Raw genomic sequence first — 17,730 nt, forward strand, 5'->3', positions numbered from 1 at the left:
ATTCTTGTATTTAAAATGTTAATTAAAAGCAGCTTTTCACTGGTTTACTGTTTTACTTAATAAGAAGTACTGTATGTTGTCTCGAGCCCTTGTTTCCTGAGATTAGTATGACCTCCACCCCCCCCCCCCCCCACCCCCCCAGTTGAGATTCTGGGTACGCCCTTGATAGGATCCCTTTATTAACTAGAGACGACTTCTATACTAGTTTCTCAGATATTATCTTCAACATGTGTAGGGATACTTTACGTGTTACCTTCAGTATGGCGAGTGAGAGTATTACAGAAAATTAACTGCAATTGACTGCATACAAATGCGTGTAATCGCAGTGCACAGTGCAGGAACAGCCCCTCGGACGTATAGATGCATATTGAAGTACATAAAGGGGCGCGAGTGGATCCAGTCCTTGGATGCGTATTCCTTTGGTAATCGAGAAATGAGTTCTCGATTTCCTAAATTTGTTGACTCTATCCGTGTCGTCGACCTCTCGATAGCTACCAGCGAATCGCTGTAGATCGTCGTCTGGTGCTGCCCCTCAGTGACAAAAACGGCAGTCGACTAAGCGCGTCTTATAAATGCAGTTTTCGGTTCAATCTCTGACAATGGAGACTGTTGTGCTGTATCAGAAGTAATACAAAACCAACTTGAATCCATCTTTATCGAATTCACAGTGTTATTAAAGAAACCGTTCTAGTGTGAGTATCAACAAGAAGTTTCTCTTCATGGCATTTTATGCAGAATGTTTTCATTATGTTCTTCATTATATTTGTTTTTAAGTCACAAAGATCTAGTCATTATACAAACACAGATATTTCGAGGCTACTGTCAAGGAAACGTAGGTGGCATCGTTATTTGACTTTTAAATAAAAATCCAAACAGAGATCTGTTTTACGTATCAACATAATCCCCAGAAATTTGTACATATTCCTGCTTCTGAATTAAACCTTCAGTTTTCGGTTTTATGACGAATGGTGTGTTTAAATTATGGGAAATACGCACAATCTGTGTGTGGCACTTTAGTAGACTTTTTATTTAATGGTCAAAATAATGATGCCACCCACACTTTCTTGACTATGGCATCTAATATCTCCATTAGTATAATGACCAGACTTTTATACCAATGCTCTGTTTTTAAGCACTTGACAATACCTACATGCCGAAACTGCGTGAGTGTATTGAAAAAATAAAATATTAGTCAACAGCGGAAAGAAAATGTAAAATCTAATACTTTATATATTTATATCCATGTGCTTTAAATGTCAGACATTTGAAGGTCATTAATTTTGTACTGTGCATCAACAAAAATAAAGTTTTAAATCCCTGCTAAAATCATTTATTCTGCACAACTCCTTTTGTTTAATTGACAAGTTAATATTTAAAAACCTGTAACTTGTCGAAAAAAAACTAGTTTTTAAATGTGATTAATTGAATAGGAGAAATATGTTCATTGAAGTTAAAACTATTTGTGTACACAAATCTTGTAAACTGACTTATTTCATACCTTTTTGATGAAAAAATTCCTGCAAATGATCTGACAAACACACAACTTGAGTGCATGAGTAAGCTGTGTTATGCAGTTTTGTTTGTCCAGGATCACTATCTCTGCATGATTTGCTTACATATAACTTGTTAGTATGATTTAGCCCCAGTACATTTGCTGCCTTTCATTTACTAGTGCACTTTCATGTTTGTATATATACATAAATGAAGTGATGTTCCACTGGAAGTCCTGATACAGTATTTTTTCAAGTGAATATCTCCTTATCTGATTAACTGTTCTCGTCTCTCCTAATTCAAACTGTTGCTTGCTTCATAAGGTTTCCTCTCACAATCACCTGGTGTTGTATAGCAGCATGAAATGCTGAACTTGACCAATAGCACACACATTTGTGTCTGTTTCTTTTTGAGCAACAATGCTGGGAAGTGTTTTGTTGCCTATGTTTTCGATTTCTACCTATCATGACAGGTAATTAACAATCCTCACTGACTGAAGAGAAGGTTGAATGGGTACACTGCATGCCACAGCGCTGGCAAATTTGATTTCTTGAGGACATTTATTTTATCAAATAGCTGCTATGACTTTGCATTTTCATTGTAAGTAGTTGATGTTGGTTAATCTGGATTCCTCCATCCTTTCAAGGTATGCAGAAGACAGCAAGCATTTAACAGTGTCCAGTAATTGTACTTGTTAAAAATGTTACCTTGCTAGATCCGTGTTATGTCTCCTTTTACAATTCTTCAACATACTGCATCTCTCAGGCTTTTCTTTTACCCCTTTTTCCAGTGACAGTTTTGTTTCTTTTGCTGAGGGAGTTTCTGTTATGCAGTGAACATACAGTTTAATTGCTTTGTTATAATGTCCATTTTATAGGGTTTATTTTGGCAAATCTTGTGATGTAAGCTGTGTGCTTCACCCAACTTCATGATACTTTTGCTTTCTAGTCTGTTGGTGTTTAGATCTTGATAGATCCTTTCTTGATCTCTTCAATTTTTGAATTTTGTTTTTAGGTGACTGGTCTTGTGTTTCGGTTACCTGTTTTGTCGTGAAGGTAACTAAAATCCAGTGTCACCATAGATGACATTAATTGCTGTAGGGAAAACCAGGTACTGTACTGATATTTAAAGCAGTTTTTATACGTAGTTTGTTTTTCAGTCCAGTTGCAGTTTCTTTTATTTTATTCTAAAGTAAAACTACTTCCTATCTCCTTGGACCACCTTCAGACCCAAACATGAACTAAAATTAAGTATGTACCATGTATTATTTTACAAAATGTAGAAAAGTTTTGTACGTAGCTGTTGAATTTATCTATGTAAGTAAGACAACGTCATTTGGTCAAGAGCATCTGACATTGAAGTGCTCTGTTGGAACCATTGATTTGCAGTTGGAAGTGCTGCACAATGAACCTAAGGAACACCTCCTGTAAGGGACACCTCCTGACAATCAAAAATCACTGAGATTTTTACATACCACTTACAAGAGCCTGGTAATACATAAACAGTAAAATGATCTTATTAACAGCGCATTTTTTAGACCTTTGGAGGCCTAGTCATCCACCTCAACACAACACACGTAAGAGCAGCAGCCCCACTCACCAAGAAGAAATGACAGATGTGCATAAGCTCACATACTGTACTAGCAGCAAGCAAGTGTGAAGGGTGGTTTTTGTACACACTGTAGAACTTGCATGCCATATTAGAACACCAAGCAGAAACAAGTGCAATTAACTGTAACTGTTACACCCTGTTCCCTGTAATTTCACTTGTCTCACATAGTTTTATATCTTTGTGGTTTTCTGCTTCCAGTGCTTTACAATTTTAATATTTCAAGACACTTAATTTCATTTTAGTTACTTCACATAATTCCATTTGTATAATTTTATGGTTTTATACCTTTCACAGTTTACACATCCATTGTTGTACACATGTAATATTTTAATAAAATTTTTTACATAATTTTACTTTCTATAATTTTAGTATTTGTTTTTAGAGGAGCTACTTTTAAAGCTTTACCAAATGTAAATCAATCTTGCACACAGTGTCCCTTCCACTCGCCCTACCTGCCTTTCTTCCCCTCTCCCAGTCCCCCTCATTCACTTTTCCCTCTCTGCTCCCTACACCAGAGTACTTGCTTAAAAACCTGGATCACAATATTATGTGTAGTTCCGATGCAGACATGGCAGGTTGCTGACCCAGCTATGTAGGTAAATTCAAAAGTTGTTTCAATAAAATTCTATATTTTGTAAAATGATAGTAAATATTTATATATATAAAAACAAAGATGATGTGACTTACCAAATGAAAGTGCTGGCAGGTCGACAGACACACAAACAAACACACAAAATTCAAGCTTTCGCAACAAACTGTTGCCTCATCAGGAAAGAGGGAAGGAGAGGGAAAGACGAAAGGATGTGGGTTTTAAGGGAGAGGGTAAGGAGTCATTCCAATCCCGGGAGCGGAAAGACTTACCTTAGGGGGGAAAAAAGGAAAAAAGGACGGGTATACACTCGCGCACACACACACATTTCCATCCACACATACACAGACACAAGCAGACGTATTTAAAGACAAAACTCTTTGTCTTTAAATACGTCTGCTTGTGTCTGTATATGTGTGGATGGATATGTGTGTGTGTGTGAGTGTATACCCGTCCTTTTTTCCCCCCTAAGGTAAGTCTTTCTGCTCCCGGGATTGGAATGACTCCTTACCCTCTCCCTTAAAATCCACATCCTTTCGTCTTTCCCTCTCCTTCCCTCTTTCCTGATGAGGCAACAGTTTGTTGCGAAAGCTTGAATTTTGTGTGTTTGTTTGTGTGTCTGTCGACTTGCCAGCACTTCCATTTGGTAAGTCACATCATCTTTGTTTTTAGATATATTTTTCCTACGTGGAATGTTTCCCTTTATTATAACCATATATATATATATATATATATATATATATATCTGTGTGTGTGTGTGTGTGTGTGTGTGTGTGTGTGTGTGTGTGTGTGTGTGTGTGTGTGTGTGTGTGTGTGTGGCACGCTGTTTAGCGCCCTAAAACCTCAAACCACACACACCCCTAAGGTAAGTCTTTCCGCTCCCGGGATTGGAATGACTCCTTACCCTCTCCCTTAAAACCCACATCCTTTCGTTTTTCCCTCTCCTTCATCTTTGTTTTTAGATATATTTTTCCCACGTGGAATGTTTCCCTCTATTATATATATCTGAAGACAATCCAAGGAGATTGAAACTGGTCATATTGTATAATTAAAAAAAATATGCAATTGGGACTGAAAAATAAATGATGTATAAAGATTGTTTTGAAAAACAAGTATTTCTGTTGTGTGCTGGGAGAGAAAATGTTAAACCTTAATTGCCTCTCAGTGTACAGGTTGACATGTTGTGATTTTGGGTACTGGTGTTTTGTAGATTCTCTCAGAACAGGTATTCTGTTTGTGAAAAACGAACAGTATGCCTTGGTATTCATTTTCATTTATGTTTGTTGAATCTCAGGACTTTATCTGGTTTTCAGATTCAAATCTTCCAGCCTGACTCCAGTTTTAATATCTAAAGATTTTGACCTTTTTCTTCTACATTTATTTTTAGTAGTCTTTAGTTGCAGTAATATTTATTTGGACCTCTTTATGAGCAAGGCCCAGTTTTTCCACAGTGTGTGGCAATGGTATGGTGTCATAGATCTAACAAACATCAACAGATTATACAATTATACATAAATGCTGTAGTGGTTCCTGGGCCATTCCGTGCCAAGTGGTCTAATATCGAGAAATGTTCCCACATGACCATAATGGATTTTGATGAAATTTTGTATGAACATTAACACATGTTCTCAATGAACACTGGAAAAGTTTCAGATTCAGAAATTCAATACTTTCGGAGATACAGTCACTTGTTTAAGACCATAGCGCAGCTTTCTATAGTGCGTCCTTGAATTTTCAGCAACTTTGAGATATCTCTTGACCATCTTATACAACTTTTAGAGCTCTTTAAAGTAAAATATTAAGGAAAGGATTTCTGAGCAATTTTCATATAGATAATTTGAAGCAAAGTTGGGCAAAAACATAGCTGTTTAAAAAAAATGCGAACTTTAGTTTTTTATATCTCCAAAACTAATTGTGGGATGTACATGAAACTTTGCACACCATAACTCACCAACACAAGGTCTTAGAATATAAAATTTCATTCTCCTATTGCGTTCCATTATTTCACAAATCTAGGGTAAAGTTGACGATTTTTCAAAAAGTGCTAAAAATGGGTATTTTTAGTCAAATTTTTAAAAAAAGTGCTTTCTCCAAACTCTTCTAAACTATGGTCATTAGAAAGAGCATATTCTAAACTATCTAGAAAAGTGGATTTGGTTTTGCAATGCAAGCATATAAGGCCATAAAAAGTAGCATCATCAAACAGGTGCACTGGAAGTTTGAACACATTTTTCTGGCACTCAAATTATACCTGAAACCCTTTATTATGCCTAATAAATGTTTATTAGTGCCTTGAATAATTGAAATAAAAAGATCTGGTAAATAGGCAATGAGACTGTCAGAAAAACTTGAAAAATATGAGAAGTAGGCCTTCTGTTATTATCGTAAGTGTTCAGTTCATCTGCATACAACTCTTCTCATTTGAGAAAAAAAACAACAACATAGAGAATTCAATGAATAATAACTTCATATTTTTTGTACTTCTCAAAATTGTAAATATTTACAAGTGGAAAATGAAGACCTAATTTTTGGATTCAATTGTATAAAACATTTTTCCAAAAAAGAATCAATATTGCAGAGATTTTAGTACCTAGGTGTTGTAACCTGTGAATTTTTGTCTTAAAGTTATTAGGGAAACGTGTGAAATTGGTTGGTTAAACATCTAAGAGTTTTTATTTAGTATTTAATCACACTTAAATGTAGCCTACTACCTTGGTAAATACGTAAACACTAGTTTCACAGAGAAAATTCACAAGATTCACTGTTTATAGAAAATATAATGGCAACATTTACTTTAACAATCAGATTGTTTCATTATTGTGAGCCTTGTTTGAACAATCAGTATTTCAGTGGTGTGTTTGCAGCATAGTGAGTGGGTTCTCTTGACTGAGTGTGGCTTGGTAAGTGATTCGTAAGACCATCAAAGTTTGTAATCTAATTTACAAAAAATTGTTTTGATTGTGTCTTTTATAGCATATATCTCCTATTAGATTTTTTCACGGGTATTATACATTGTGTATAATTTCATTCAGTAGCAATTTGTCTGAAATTTAAGCAGATTATAATTTGCACTTAGAGGCCAAATACATTATTTAGTTACTGATAAGAGAGGGATGCAGAAGGGAACAGCATACCTTCCTGTTCAATTGGGCAAGGAGATAGTGGAACAAAGTGCCATGTCACTTTCTTTGTCAAAAAAGCTGCTTTCAAATGGTTTGCGGATTTTAGTGATGAGGAAAAAGAGTTGTTGGTCCAACGTTCTGAAGCAAAGCTGGACAATACCTCTCAAGTTTGCCTACACCATGAAGCCCTGTTATTGACACAATATGAGAGGTTACAAAAAAAAAATAAAAAAAAATGCTTCAAACCCTGTGGGAAGGTGAATCATAATGTTAAGGCAGGAATTCACACTCTTGATACTGAAACAGCTAATAAGGCTTCTGATATGTTGAAGAAGCAGCTTGTTAATAACATAAAACCAGGTCAGAAAATTTGTCCGGCTTGCTTGACTACCTTAAAATAAACACTTGGACGAAGCTTTATCAGCCTCATGATCACATTCTGATGTGGACTTTACACCAAAAGAATAATTAAATTGTAGCTTATTGTCTATCGGTATTTCAACCATGAAGAGAACAGTAAGCTACAGAGATAAGCCCCAATATGTGAAGAAGAAAATTCAAAAGGCACAAAATGTGATTAAAAACAGAATTGTTAATGCAATGGGAGTAAACCGACAAATTGAAGATTGTAGTGAAATTAAGGAATGTGGAAACTGTGCCGACTATGCACATTTGCTGACTGAACTGAAAGCCAAGATGCAGAATGCAATTCATAAAGAACAGGTGCAAATTTTAACCTTGGCACCTGTAAGTTGGACAGTCAGACAAACAGCAGGTCAGTTCGGCGTGTCCGAAAGAATGGTGAAGAATGCTCGGAAGCTTATGGCAGAGAAGGGCATTCTGGCACTTCCCGAAAATAGGCAAAGCAGGAAATTACCAGCATAAGTTGCTAGTAGAGTGCGAAATTTTTTTGAAGATGATGGGTATAGTAGGGTGCGCCCTCGAAAAAAAAGATAGTATTTCAGTTGGACTTGTAGATAGAAAGACATACATTCAGAAAAGATTGTTACTTTGCAATTTACAGGAAATGTATGTTATCTATAAGAATATAAATGGTCCAGAAATAAGGTTCTCAAAGTTTTGTGAACTTAGACCCAAATGGTGTGTAACAGTAGGACCAGCCGGAATGCATGCAGTTTGCGTCTGTGCAATTCACCAAAATGTTAAGCTTATGCTTAGCAGAGCTGGTATACGTGAAAATTATAAGGAAATTCTCAGCAAGGCAGTTTGCAGTTTGAACTCTAAACAGTGCATGCTACATCGCTGTGAAAGGTGCCCGGGCCCGAAGCTATAGCATCTGAAATTGCCAGCTATTTCCTAGATCATGAGCCACAGGAAGTTATTGTGTTTAAGCAATGGATACATACCGGTCGGCCACACTGGACACGAAGCAAATGGTAGTGGATGAATTTATTGAAGTAAAAAATAAAATATGGAGTCTGTCATGCCATCATTATATTGCCAAGCATCAAAGCTTGCATCTTAAAGGCTTTAAATGTCATCTGAAAGACGAAGAGCTTGTTGTCCTAAAGGATTTCGTGGAAAATTATTCTTTTATCATTCATGATGCTGTGCAAGGCTTCCACTGGGACAATAGTCAAGCAACAATTCATCCATTTGTTATCTACTTTCGTCAAAATGAGAAAGTAGAATCTTTAAGTTTTTTGCATTATCAGTGATTGTTTGCGGCATTACACTATTACAGTTCACGTTTTTATCTAGGAGCTCATCAAATATATAAAAGCACGGTTTGCACAGATATCCCACATTCATTATTTCAGTGATGGCTCCAGTGCTCAATATAAAAATTTCAAGAATTTCCTACATTTGTGCTATCGTAAGAGTGATTTTGGAATGACAGCTGAATGGAATTTTTTTGCTACTAGTCACGGGAAATCACCTTGTGATGGGATTGGAGGTACAACAAAGTGGTTAGCAGCAAGAGCAAGCTTGCAACGACCACTTAATGGACAAATTCTTACTCCCCTAGATCTGTTTCACTTCTGCTCTGAAAACATTAATGGAATTAAATTTGTTTTCGTCGATAAAGATGAAATTGAAAAAAATATTGTGTCACAAGAAGAGAGGTTTAAACTTGGACAAACTAGCAGGCACTAGAGAAAATCATCACTTTTTACCTATTCATGAAACAACAATTCAGGTCAGCAGAGTTTCAAATGATCATTCATCTTTTCTAGCTAAAATTGGTCACAGTAATGAAGGAGGCATATTAATGTCTGCTCTCCAACCAGGACAATATGTTGCATGCCTCTATGAAAACGTGTGGTGGACTGGGAATATCTGTGAGACCTCCACAGAGCAAAGGGATGCATTAATAAACTTTATGCATCCACATGGTCCAGCAAATTCATTTTATTGGCCATCAAGAAGTGACAAGTGCTGGATTCCAGAACACCACATTATTGCAGTTATTCCAGCTCCATCAGTAAATTCGTCTGGCCGGCAATACACCATTCCTCTTTATATTCATCAGAAAATTAATGTAGCATATCAAAAATTGAAATAGGTTAGAGGAAACAATCTAAGGAAGCCAAGAGTGCCTTCTAATTTTACACAGGACACTTAAATAATTTTACTATCAGGCTTGGGAACCTGTGTAAAGAAACCCTTATCAGGCTCGGGATGCTGTGGTAAAGAAACCCACCCGTGGCTGTTGTTGCTAAGCTATCGAGCGTGGCCCCTATGGCAATGGGAATGCTGGTTTTCTCAAATGAAATGAAACTAGCAATGTTTAAGCCACCATGGACCATAGCAACTCATTTATACACTTCTTTTCCATCAGTAAGCTGTTGTTGTTCATTAAACAGGTAACTAATAAATAGATGATTATGCAAATAAATTCTATGATTTACATTCATTCTTAATAATAATTTTGTGTGTGTGTGTGTGTGTGTGTGTGTGTGTGAGAGAGAGAGAGAGAGAGAGGGGGGGGGGGGAGGTGACAATTAAGAAATAACATTGTTTCTATTTTTATTCTTTTGCTATTCGGACTTAAGCTAGACCCTATTCATCAGGACTTCTTATTTCACTTATCCCAGACATTAAGAAACATGTATAAAGCAAAATAAAAGATTTCAGGTATAATTTGAGTGCCAGAAAAATGTGTTCACACTTCCAGTGCGCCTCTTTGATGATGCTACTTTTTAGAGCCTTATATGCTTGCATTGCAAAACCAAATCCACTTTTCTAGATAGTTTAGAATATGCTCTTTCTATTGACCATAGTTTAGAAGAATTTGGAGAAAGCACTTTTTTGAAAAATTTGACTAAAAATACCCATTTTTAGCACTTTTTGAAAAATCGTCAACTTTGCCCTAGATTTGTGAAATAATGGAAAGCAATAGGAGAATGAAATTTTATATTCTAAGACCTTATGCTGGTGAGTTATGGTGTGCAAAGTTTCATGTACATCCCACAATTAGTTTTGGAGATATAAAAAACTAAAGTTCGCATTTTTTTTAAACGGCTATGTTTTTGCCCAACTTTGCTTCAAATTATCTACATGAAAATTGCTCAGAAATCCTTTCCTTAATATTTTACTTTAAAGAGCTCTAAAAGTTGTATAAGATGGTCAAGTTTTGTTTCTTTCATGCAAATACTTACAGAGATATCTCATCTCAAAGTTGCTGAAAATTCAAGGACGTGCTGTAGAAAGCTGTGCTATGGTCTTAAACAAGTGACTGTATCTCCGAAAGTATTGAATTTCTGAATCTGAAACTTTACCAGTGTTCATTGAGAACGTGTGTGAATGTTCATACAAAATTTCATCAAAATCCATGAGGGTCATGTGGGAGCCTGTAGACTACTTGGCATGGAATGACCCTCCTTCACATAATGACTGGCTTGAAATTGTGATTTTGTTTTATAAACAATCAACCGTTCCAAAAAGTGACTCACACTTGTTACTTGTTTGTATGATACAGTTTTTTGTTTTCTGTATTACATGCTACCTAAATACTTACTTATTATTAAAATATTAATAGCCGTTTAGATTTCTACAAGTGTTACAATCATTTTAATTTATTTTAACAAAGTGCTGATTAATGTAGCTGTATTTACTGCATGCTCAAAAACAAGTCAGCTGTGCACAGTTGTTGTGTACAGAAAAGTAAGGGCATATTACTTTTATGATCTTTTGTCTAGTAAACGTTTTGCACTACTACTCCTGAAGATGATAATTTTTCATTAATTAAGTATTGTTTACATGCTAGGTCAACAGGCACAAAACCAAAGGAATGACTGCAATATCTGGAATCTCAAGAAGTTTGCATGTCACAGAATATCTTTTATGGAAAGCTGATATTCTGTGTAATCTACAGGGCTCCAAGGACCTTTCCCAGATTTAATTACACGAGTGTGCATCTCTTTTACTGGATAATCACACCTTAATACTAGTAAATATAGCTGATTAAATTCAGTACTTCGCAAATTTTTATCCACTTTGGCAGAATGGAGCCTAGCACTGACTTTCATTTTATCTGGGACAACCACCAGGCAACTTTATTGACAGTTTTTGATACTCTCTTGGCTAATGAGAAACTAGCTGACTGCACAGTCAGTGTTGAAGGAAAGTCCATTAAGGCACACAAAGTAATTCTTGCAGCCTGTAGTCCATATTTTGAACGGGTATTTACTGAGAATCATGAGAAGCACCCCATAATTATACTGCCAGACGTAAAGTTTCGGGTAATGAAAGCTTTACTGGACTTCATGTATCATGGGGAACTGAACATACAACAAGATGACCTCGGAAGTGTGCTGAGGCTCTCAGAGTCCTTCCAGTTGAGGGGGCTATCAGGTAATGTGTACATTAGTGACATGCACACCCAGAGAGAAGATGGAGGAAGCCAGTTGCTTATCTCCGCTGAAAATCAGTCTTCGCAACCTACTATTTTGTCAGTGTTTACACTATGTTCTCAGGAAACTAGTGAAATGGAAATGATGAATTCATTTGAGGAGGATCCCCGAGCTCATTCCTCGCAGAAAAATAGCTGTGTGGAAACAGGTTCAGTTATAAGAGCGAGTTGCAATCGCAAGAAGTTGGCTGTATATCGTAGTTCCGATCGAGGTACAGGGTCGGCCTCATTAAATGAAGAAATTAATATTGGTGTCGAAACATTTCAGATTTCTGATGCAGAAGAAACATTACCTTTACTTGCCACTGAGACTGACGAATCTGACTGTTGTGCAATTTCTGCCCATCCTACAAATAGCCAGTTGCAAGGGTCTGTTAAGAGAGCTAGAAATACTGAGAGAGTCACAAAAGAAGATTCTCTGGTGACTCTTAACTCTGCACTAACTCCGGGAGTAGCGTTTGATCAGGTTACGTGCAGTGAAGGAATTATAGGTCAAGTGGCCCATGAAACAAAATTTGCAGACCAAGTTGGTAAACACTTGAGAATAACAAGCGGTGTTACACTCAGTGGTGGTGCTGATGGTGATGGCAGTGCTAATCGTAGTGATATACGTATGACAGTCGACCGCACAGTTAAAGATGTTTCTGCCAGGAGAGGAAGAGCAGTAAAGCATCAGCCAGTGCAGTCGCAGAAAAAGTGTAAGGGAAAGCGATACACAAAATTTAAATGTTATTCGTGCGGGAAGTCATATGTAAATCGTAGTGGTCTGGTGAGGCATTTCTTGTACGAATGTGGAAAAGACCCTCAGTTTGAGTGTCCACGCTGCAAGCTGCGGTTTTTCAGAAGAGATCATTTGAGGAGACATATGTTAACTCGCCGTTGTCGAAGCTATCTGCAGGTTGAAGATAAACATGAATGAAAGTAAATGTTGATCAGTGTACAGGTAAAAAAAAAAAAAAAAAAGAAAGGCAGAGAAGTTACAGTCACTATAGCCCATGACCTAATGTCAATTAAGACTGTAGACAGCTAGACTGTAGTCTCAAATATTATTTGTTGATAATGATGTTATATTCAAAGCATATTAGTGATGTGTGGGGTAAGTTGTGACCAGTACAAGAAATTCAGAAAATTGATAGCTCTCACAAACATGATATTTGGTCAAGTAACTCTCGTATTCCCATTGTGTTGTTTAGGTAATGTGCATCGCCATTTTAAGGGTATTGTGCAGGTTAGGCTAACTTAGGGTACAGATAGCGCACATCCAGTACACTACCGTGACAAGAAGGCAACTGCTCAGCTAACATCATGTAGTTGTTACAGTATAACACAAGGCATGTTAGTGTATGCACTTTTTCGGAACAGTTCGCAATGGACACCTTCTTGTGATGTGCCGGAAAATTGTCATTTCCAGAGACTGATGTATCAGGAAAGAGACTGATGCTGCAGATTTATGTACTTTTCAAGTGAGTTCAGTTATCGGTTGTCACTTCCGAAGCATGGTCGATTCAAGTCTGGACATGTCCACAGTTGTTCTTTTCACTTCTCATGTGTGCTATTTTTGACCACTGGGAGCTCTGCCATATCCAAATTCTGGTGGAGTGTGGAGACCTATATGTAATAGATTACTCGTCCCCTGCCAGTGAGTTGATGGATATTGATGAAAGGGCACAGTCAGACTGAAAAATCAGTCTCATTTCTTTTGTGTTGAGATGCTACTTCAAACATGTTTGATTGCTTACACTGATCTTGTCTGCTTACAGAAAATCATTGAGATATTATTCAAAACAGCCACATAATATACTAAAATAGCAAAAATTTTGTCAGTGCCATGCACAGTCATCTTACAAACTGAACTATAGAGTCATGACTCGCAAAGGTACTTCAAGATTTAATTTGCCACTATCTCTTCCTAGTTTCTAAAGTTTACAGTAGCTTTCCTATGCACTCTGCAACAGTGGTTCTATACCCAAGAAAGGTGTGCATGAGGGCTCTGTGGATTTTAGAATGAGAGGGAGAGGTACCAGTATACTTAGTTTGTGCGGCTCATTGAGATAGATCAGTCAGCAAAAGCATTGCCTGTAAAAGGCAAAGGTCCGAATTGCATCCTGGCATTGCCTACAGTGTTTATGTATTGGGAAGTTTTGTGTCCATAATTTATTGTTGAGTTGCAGAAGAGAAGACAAGTGTCAGGCGAGATGGGAAATGATATGCATATTCATCCATGAAATATCTTTGCCGTCAGTTTGCAGAAGATATTAATAGTGTCTGCCTTGAACCAATATATTCTTTATGCCAATATATTGCTGTTTATCAGACACTTTTGAAGTTTTGTATCAAAAGGACAGTTCATTTGAGAAAACTGTAAAATTAGAACAACATAGAATGACTGACCAGAACTCATCCTCCTGTGCCAGAATTCCAAGTACTGGTGGTAGACTTCTTTAGAAGTAGGAAACACTGTTCCCAGCTTTTTGGAACTGCCAGTTACTTCCTCAGTGAGGAAAGAGTGGTAGAGTGGGGAGATTAGAAAGGAGGGGGCGGATTTCTCAGACTCCAGATTGAGAGGGCAAAGGGGAGAAAAAGGTCATAGGTGAGCTGGCAGAAGGTAGGAGTTCGAGGATGGTATACTGGTGAGCACTGTGTCAACTTCAGTCCTGAGATGATGGAAGGAAGAATGAGAAATAAAGATGGATTAAGAGCAAGAGAAACATGTAGTGAACAGGAAGTTACAAACTAGGTACCAGGCCATCTTTCCTATGGTCCGAGTGAGATGCTCTCAGTTTTGAAACTTCCTCAACCTATTCTCCTTTCTCCTTGGACAAGGAATAGACAGTTCCAAATGGCACGAATAGTTTTTGCTACTATTAAGTGTGTCTGTCAGTAGTACTTGGAATTTTCCTTTCTGAAGATAAGGATTGGTCAGCCATTTTGTAGCCTTTGAAACTTTGAAGAGTGTGTTGAATTTGTTCAGTAGCAGAAAACCTACAGATCTTCTCTGGTGATAGTGATGTGACATAAATGTCAGCTCACATAAAACGAAATAGATCAGTGGCAAGTCAGATGATTGCTATGGTTATACACTTTGTTCTGTATTCACCTGTTTTCTGTTTCCAGTATGCATTTCCCGATTGCTGGTTGGATGGTGGTGAATAAATTTCACCATCCACTTCACCATTAATAACAAACTGATTCAAAATATGCTTGTTATGCCCCATCAAATAAATCCATCTACATGATCAATTAAGAATAGTTTGTAATTTAAAAAATGCCTTCTAAAGTACAGGGTGCTTGATAGAAAATGATCATTTCTGTACATGTTCATAAAATGTTTGTAGGCAGTGAACTGACTCAGCTTGTAAAGTATGTGCCTGGGAACTAGCAGGTGCGAGGATCTTAATTACAGCCAAAATCTTTGAAGTTCATTTGTTTAAAGTATTATTGTAGTTCCTTTGTTTAAAGTATAAAATAAGTTCCTGTTTTAACATTGGAGATTGTATGTCAAATGTGTGTCACTGAATATCTTGTGTGTTGCAAATATGCCATTTAAGTTCTTGTCTTAAGAGTGTGTCATTGAAGTTCCTGTGTGGTGTAGCTTGTGAACAGGTCATTGAAGTTCCTATATAACATTGTAGTTGGTATAATTGTGTGTTTGCTGTGTGTTAAGTGACATAAAAATAAGAGGCACCAGTGAGGACGTATTGTAAAAGTGTAGAAAAATTGGGATTCCTTTTTCCTGCTCTTCACTGAATGCCAATTCCCAGCAACAGCTTCACCATGTCAATATTGGTGCTCTGAAATCATTATATGACTTGATAGCTATTAAAATAAATATCAATTTTGTTTTGTTTGTTTGTACCATTTGCTACTGAATGTAATTAAAATTTGTATTTCTGAGGAATTTTGCTTGTTTTTTGTGTACCTGCTTTCATCCTTACTTTTTCCTTCTCCTTAAAGTCCTTTGCTTTTGTCATATTGTATGTACAGGCATATTTACAACCTTTTCATCATGTTCACAAGTAAAGCCCCCCCCCCCCCCCCCCCCCCCCCACACACACACACACACACACACTCTGTTTGAGACCACTGTCTATTTTTTTATTTATTTTGTGGCTCATGCATAATTTTTTTCAAGAACCGTATTTGAACTTAAATATCAGGGCCAGTATAGCTTTCAAGACTGTGCGCTCTAAATGTGTTTTGGGTCTTTTCAGAATGTTGTTGATACGATGCTAATGAGGAACATAGAAAGGAAGACAGTTTATGGAACAAATTTCTTGGATAAGGGCTAGTAATATTTTTATTAAGATTAAATCAGAGCTTGATTGCATACTGTTGTTTGAATATTGATGCCATTGCCTGTCGTGACATGTGAACTATCAGCAAGTTAACAGAAACAGCAATTGTGACATGTCCAGAGCTCTACGGTGCACTGAGCTAGTCGTTGCTGAAATGTTAAGTGTCTTGCCCCACTTCCCGATATAACTTGGCTCCCTTGGGCATGATTGTTCCAACAGAAGTACTGTAGGTAAAATAATATCAACAGTTCTGGAATGGATAGCTTGCTACTTATCATAAAGATGACATGTTGAATGGCAGTGATGTGGGACATGGAAGAGGGAGGGATAGCATAGTATGGGTGCCGAGAGGGAAGAGCGCTGTCTGTTAGATCATGCAGGGACTGGAAGGCGGCAGGACTAGGTTGCCCCAGGTGCAGTGTTGGGAGGTTGTGGGGGACACATGGGGGAGAGGGGTCAAGGTTGCCACCAGCTGCAGTGTTGGGAGGAGGCTCTGGGAGACACGTGGGGGGGGGGGGGGCTAGGAAAAGATGAGCAGAAATAGGAAAAGACTGGCGGGTGCATCGGCAGAGAGTGGTGCACAATGAGGGTGAGAAAAGTGAATTGGCTGGAGGTAATAGGACTGGGGAGAGAGGGGGGGGGGGGGGGGGAGTTGGTGGGATGTTGTTGAGTGAAGTGAGTGGGAGCAGTAGGTTATCTTAGAATGAGGCCAGGATAATTTCAAGCGGAGAATGTTTTGTAAGGATAACTCCCATCTCTGCAATTCAGATAGGCTGGTGGCGGAGGGGAGGATCCAGATGTCCTGGGTTGTAAAGCAGCCATTGAAATTAAGCTCGCTGCATTCAGCTGCCCATTGCGCCAGAGGGTGGTCCATTTTGCCACTGTTTGATGATGGCCATTCATCCTGGTGGACAGCTGGTTGGTAATCATAACAATATCAAAAGCTGTGCAATAACTGCAGCAAAGCTGGTAAGTGACATGGCTGCTTTCACAGGTGATCTGGCGTCTGAGGGGCTAGGGTAAGCCTGTGACAGGATTGGAGCGGGAAGTGTTGGGTGGGTCTTGCATGTGGGTCTTCCACAGGAATATGATGATGTTCTTCAAGGTAGTTGGAGGATTATAGCAGTGTTAGGATATGGCACGGGAAATCTGTTTGCATACTAGGTTTGGGGTATTGTGCCTGTCAGTGAAGGCCATTGTGAGACCTTCAGCATACTGGGAAAGGGAATTATTGTCACTGCAGATATGCTGTCCTGGGTAGCCAGGCCATATGGGAGGGATTTTTTGTTGTGGATGGGATGGCAGCTGTCAAAATGTAGGAACTGTTGGTGGTTGTTGGGTTTAATGTGGACGGAGTGATCGGAGAGAAGGTGATCGATGTCCTGGAAGGTCGCATACTGGGTCGATCGGGACCCGGGGAAGTGAATGGGAGAGAAGGTGTTGAGATTGTAAAGCAGTGAGGATGTATAAGAAAATAAACATTACTCTCTGGACATGCTTTTGTGTGTGTTATGCAGCCAGTGTGAAGCTTATAAATCTCAGTTATTGAAGCAGCTTAGCACTTCATTTAGTCCTTGATTGTTTGATTGAATCTATTGTGCATCAATCTGCTTCTGTCTGCCTGCTGTGAATAGTTACACTGTCTGTGCCAGTGTCTTGCTTATCACTTGTCTGTGTTACATTTCTTGTTGTACAAGTGTTTGTGTGTGTGTGTGTGTGTGTGTGTGTGTGTGTGAGAGAGAGAGA

General features: G+C 38.0%; 2 protein-coding genes across 2 annotated transcripts in view; both read left to right on the forward strand.

Moving 5' to 3' along the window:
* Positions 1–388: 388 nt before the first annotated feature.
* LOC126424530 (zinc finger and BTB domain-containing protein 9-like) lies at positions 389–15,587 on the forward strand. Its single transcript, XM_050087269.1, has 2 exons — positions 389–692; positions 11,045–15,587. The coding sequence occupies exon 2, from the start codon at positions 11,283–11,285 to the stop codon at positions 12,606–12,608; it is 1,326 nt and encodes a 441-aa protein (XP_049943226.1). The 5' UTR covers positions 389–692; positions 11,045–11,282; the 3' UTR covers positions 12,609–15,587.
* Positions 2,515–17,730, forward strand: part of LOC126424532 (zinc finger E-box-binding homeobox 1-like) — a 48,264-nt gene continuing 33,048 nt past the window's right edge. Inside the window, exon 1 of the mRNA XM_050087270.1 lies at positions 2,515–2,601. The gene's annotated coding sequence lies outside the window, so the exon portion shown is untranslated. The remainder of the gene's footprint in view (positions 2,602–17,730) is intronic.

This window comes from Schistocerca serialis, chromosome 10 (genome assembly GCF_023864345.2).
Source record: "Schistocerca serialis cubense isolate TAMUIC-IGC-003099 chromosome 10, iqSchSeri2.2, whole genome shotgun sequence".
Classification (NCBI taxonomy): Eukaryota; Metazoa; Arthropoda; class Insecta; order Orthoptera; family Acrididae; genus Schistocerca; species Schistocerca serialis.

What these genes read in the sequence shown, in the direction of transcription:
- LOC126424530 (XM_050087269.1), top strand. Translation starts at nt 11,283, where the DNA reads ATGGAGCCTAGCACTGACTTTCATTTTATCTGGGACAACCACCAGGCA.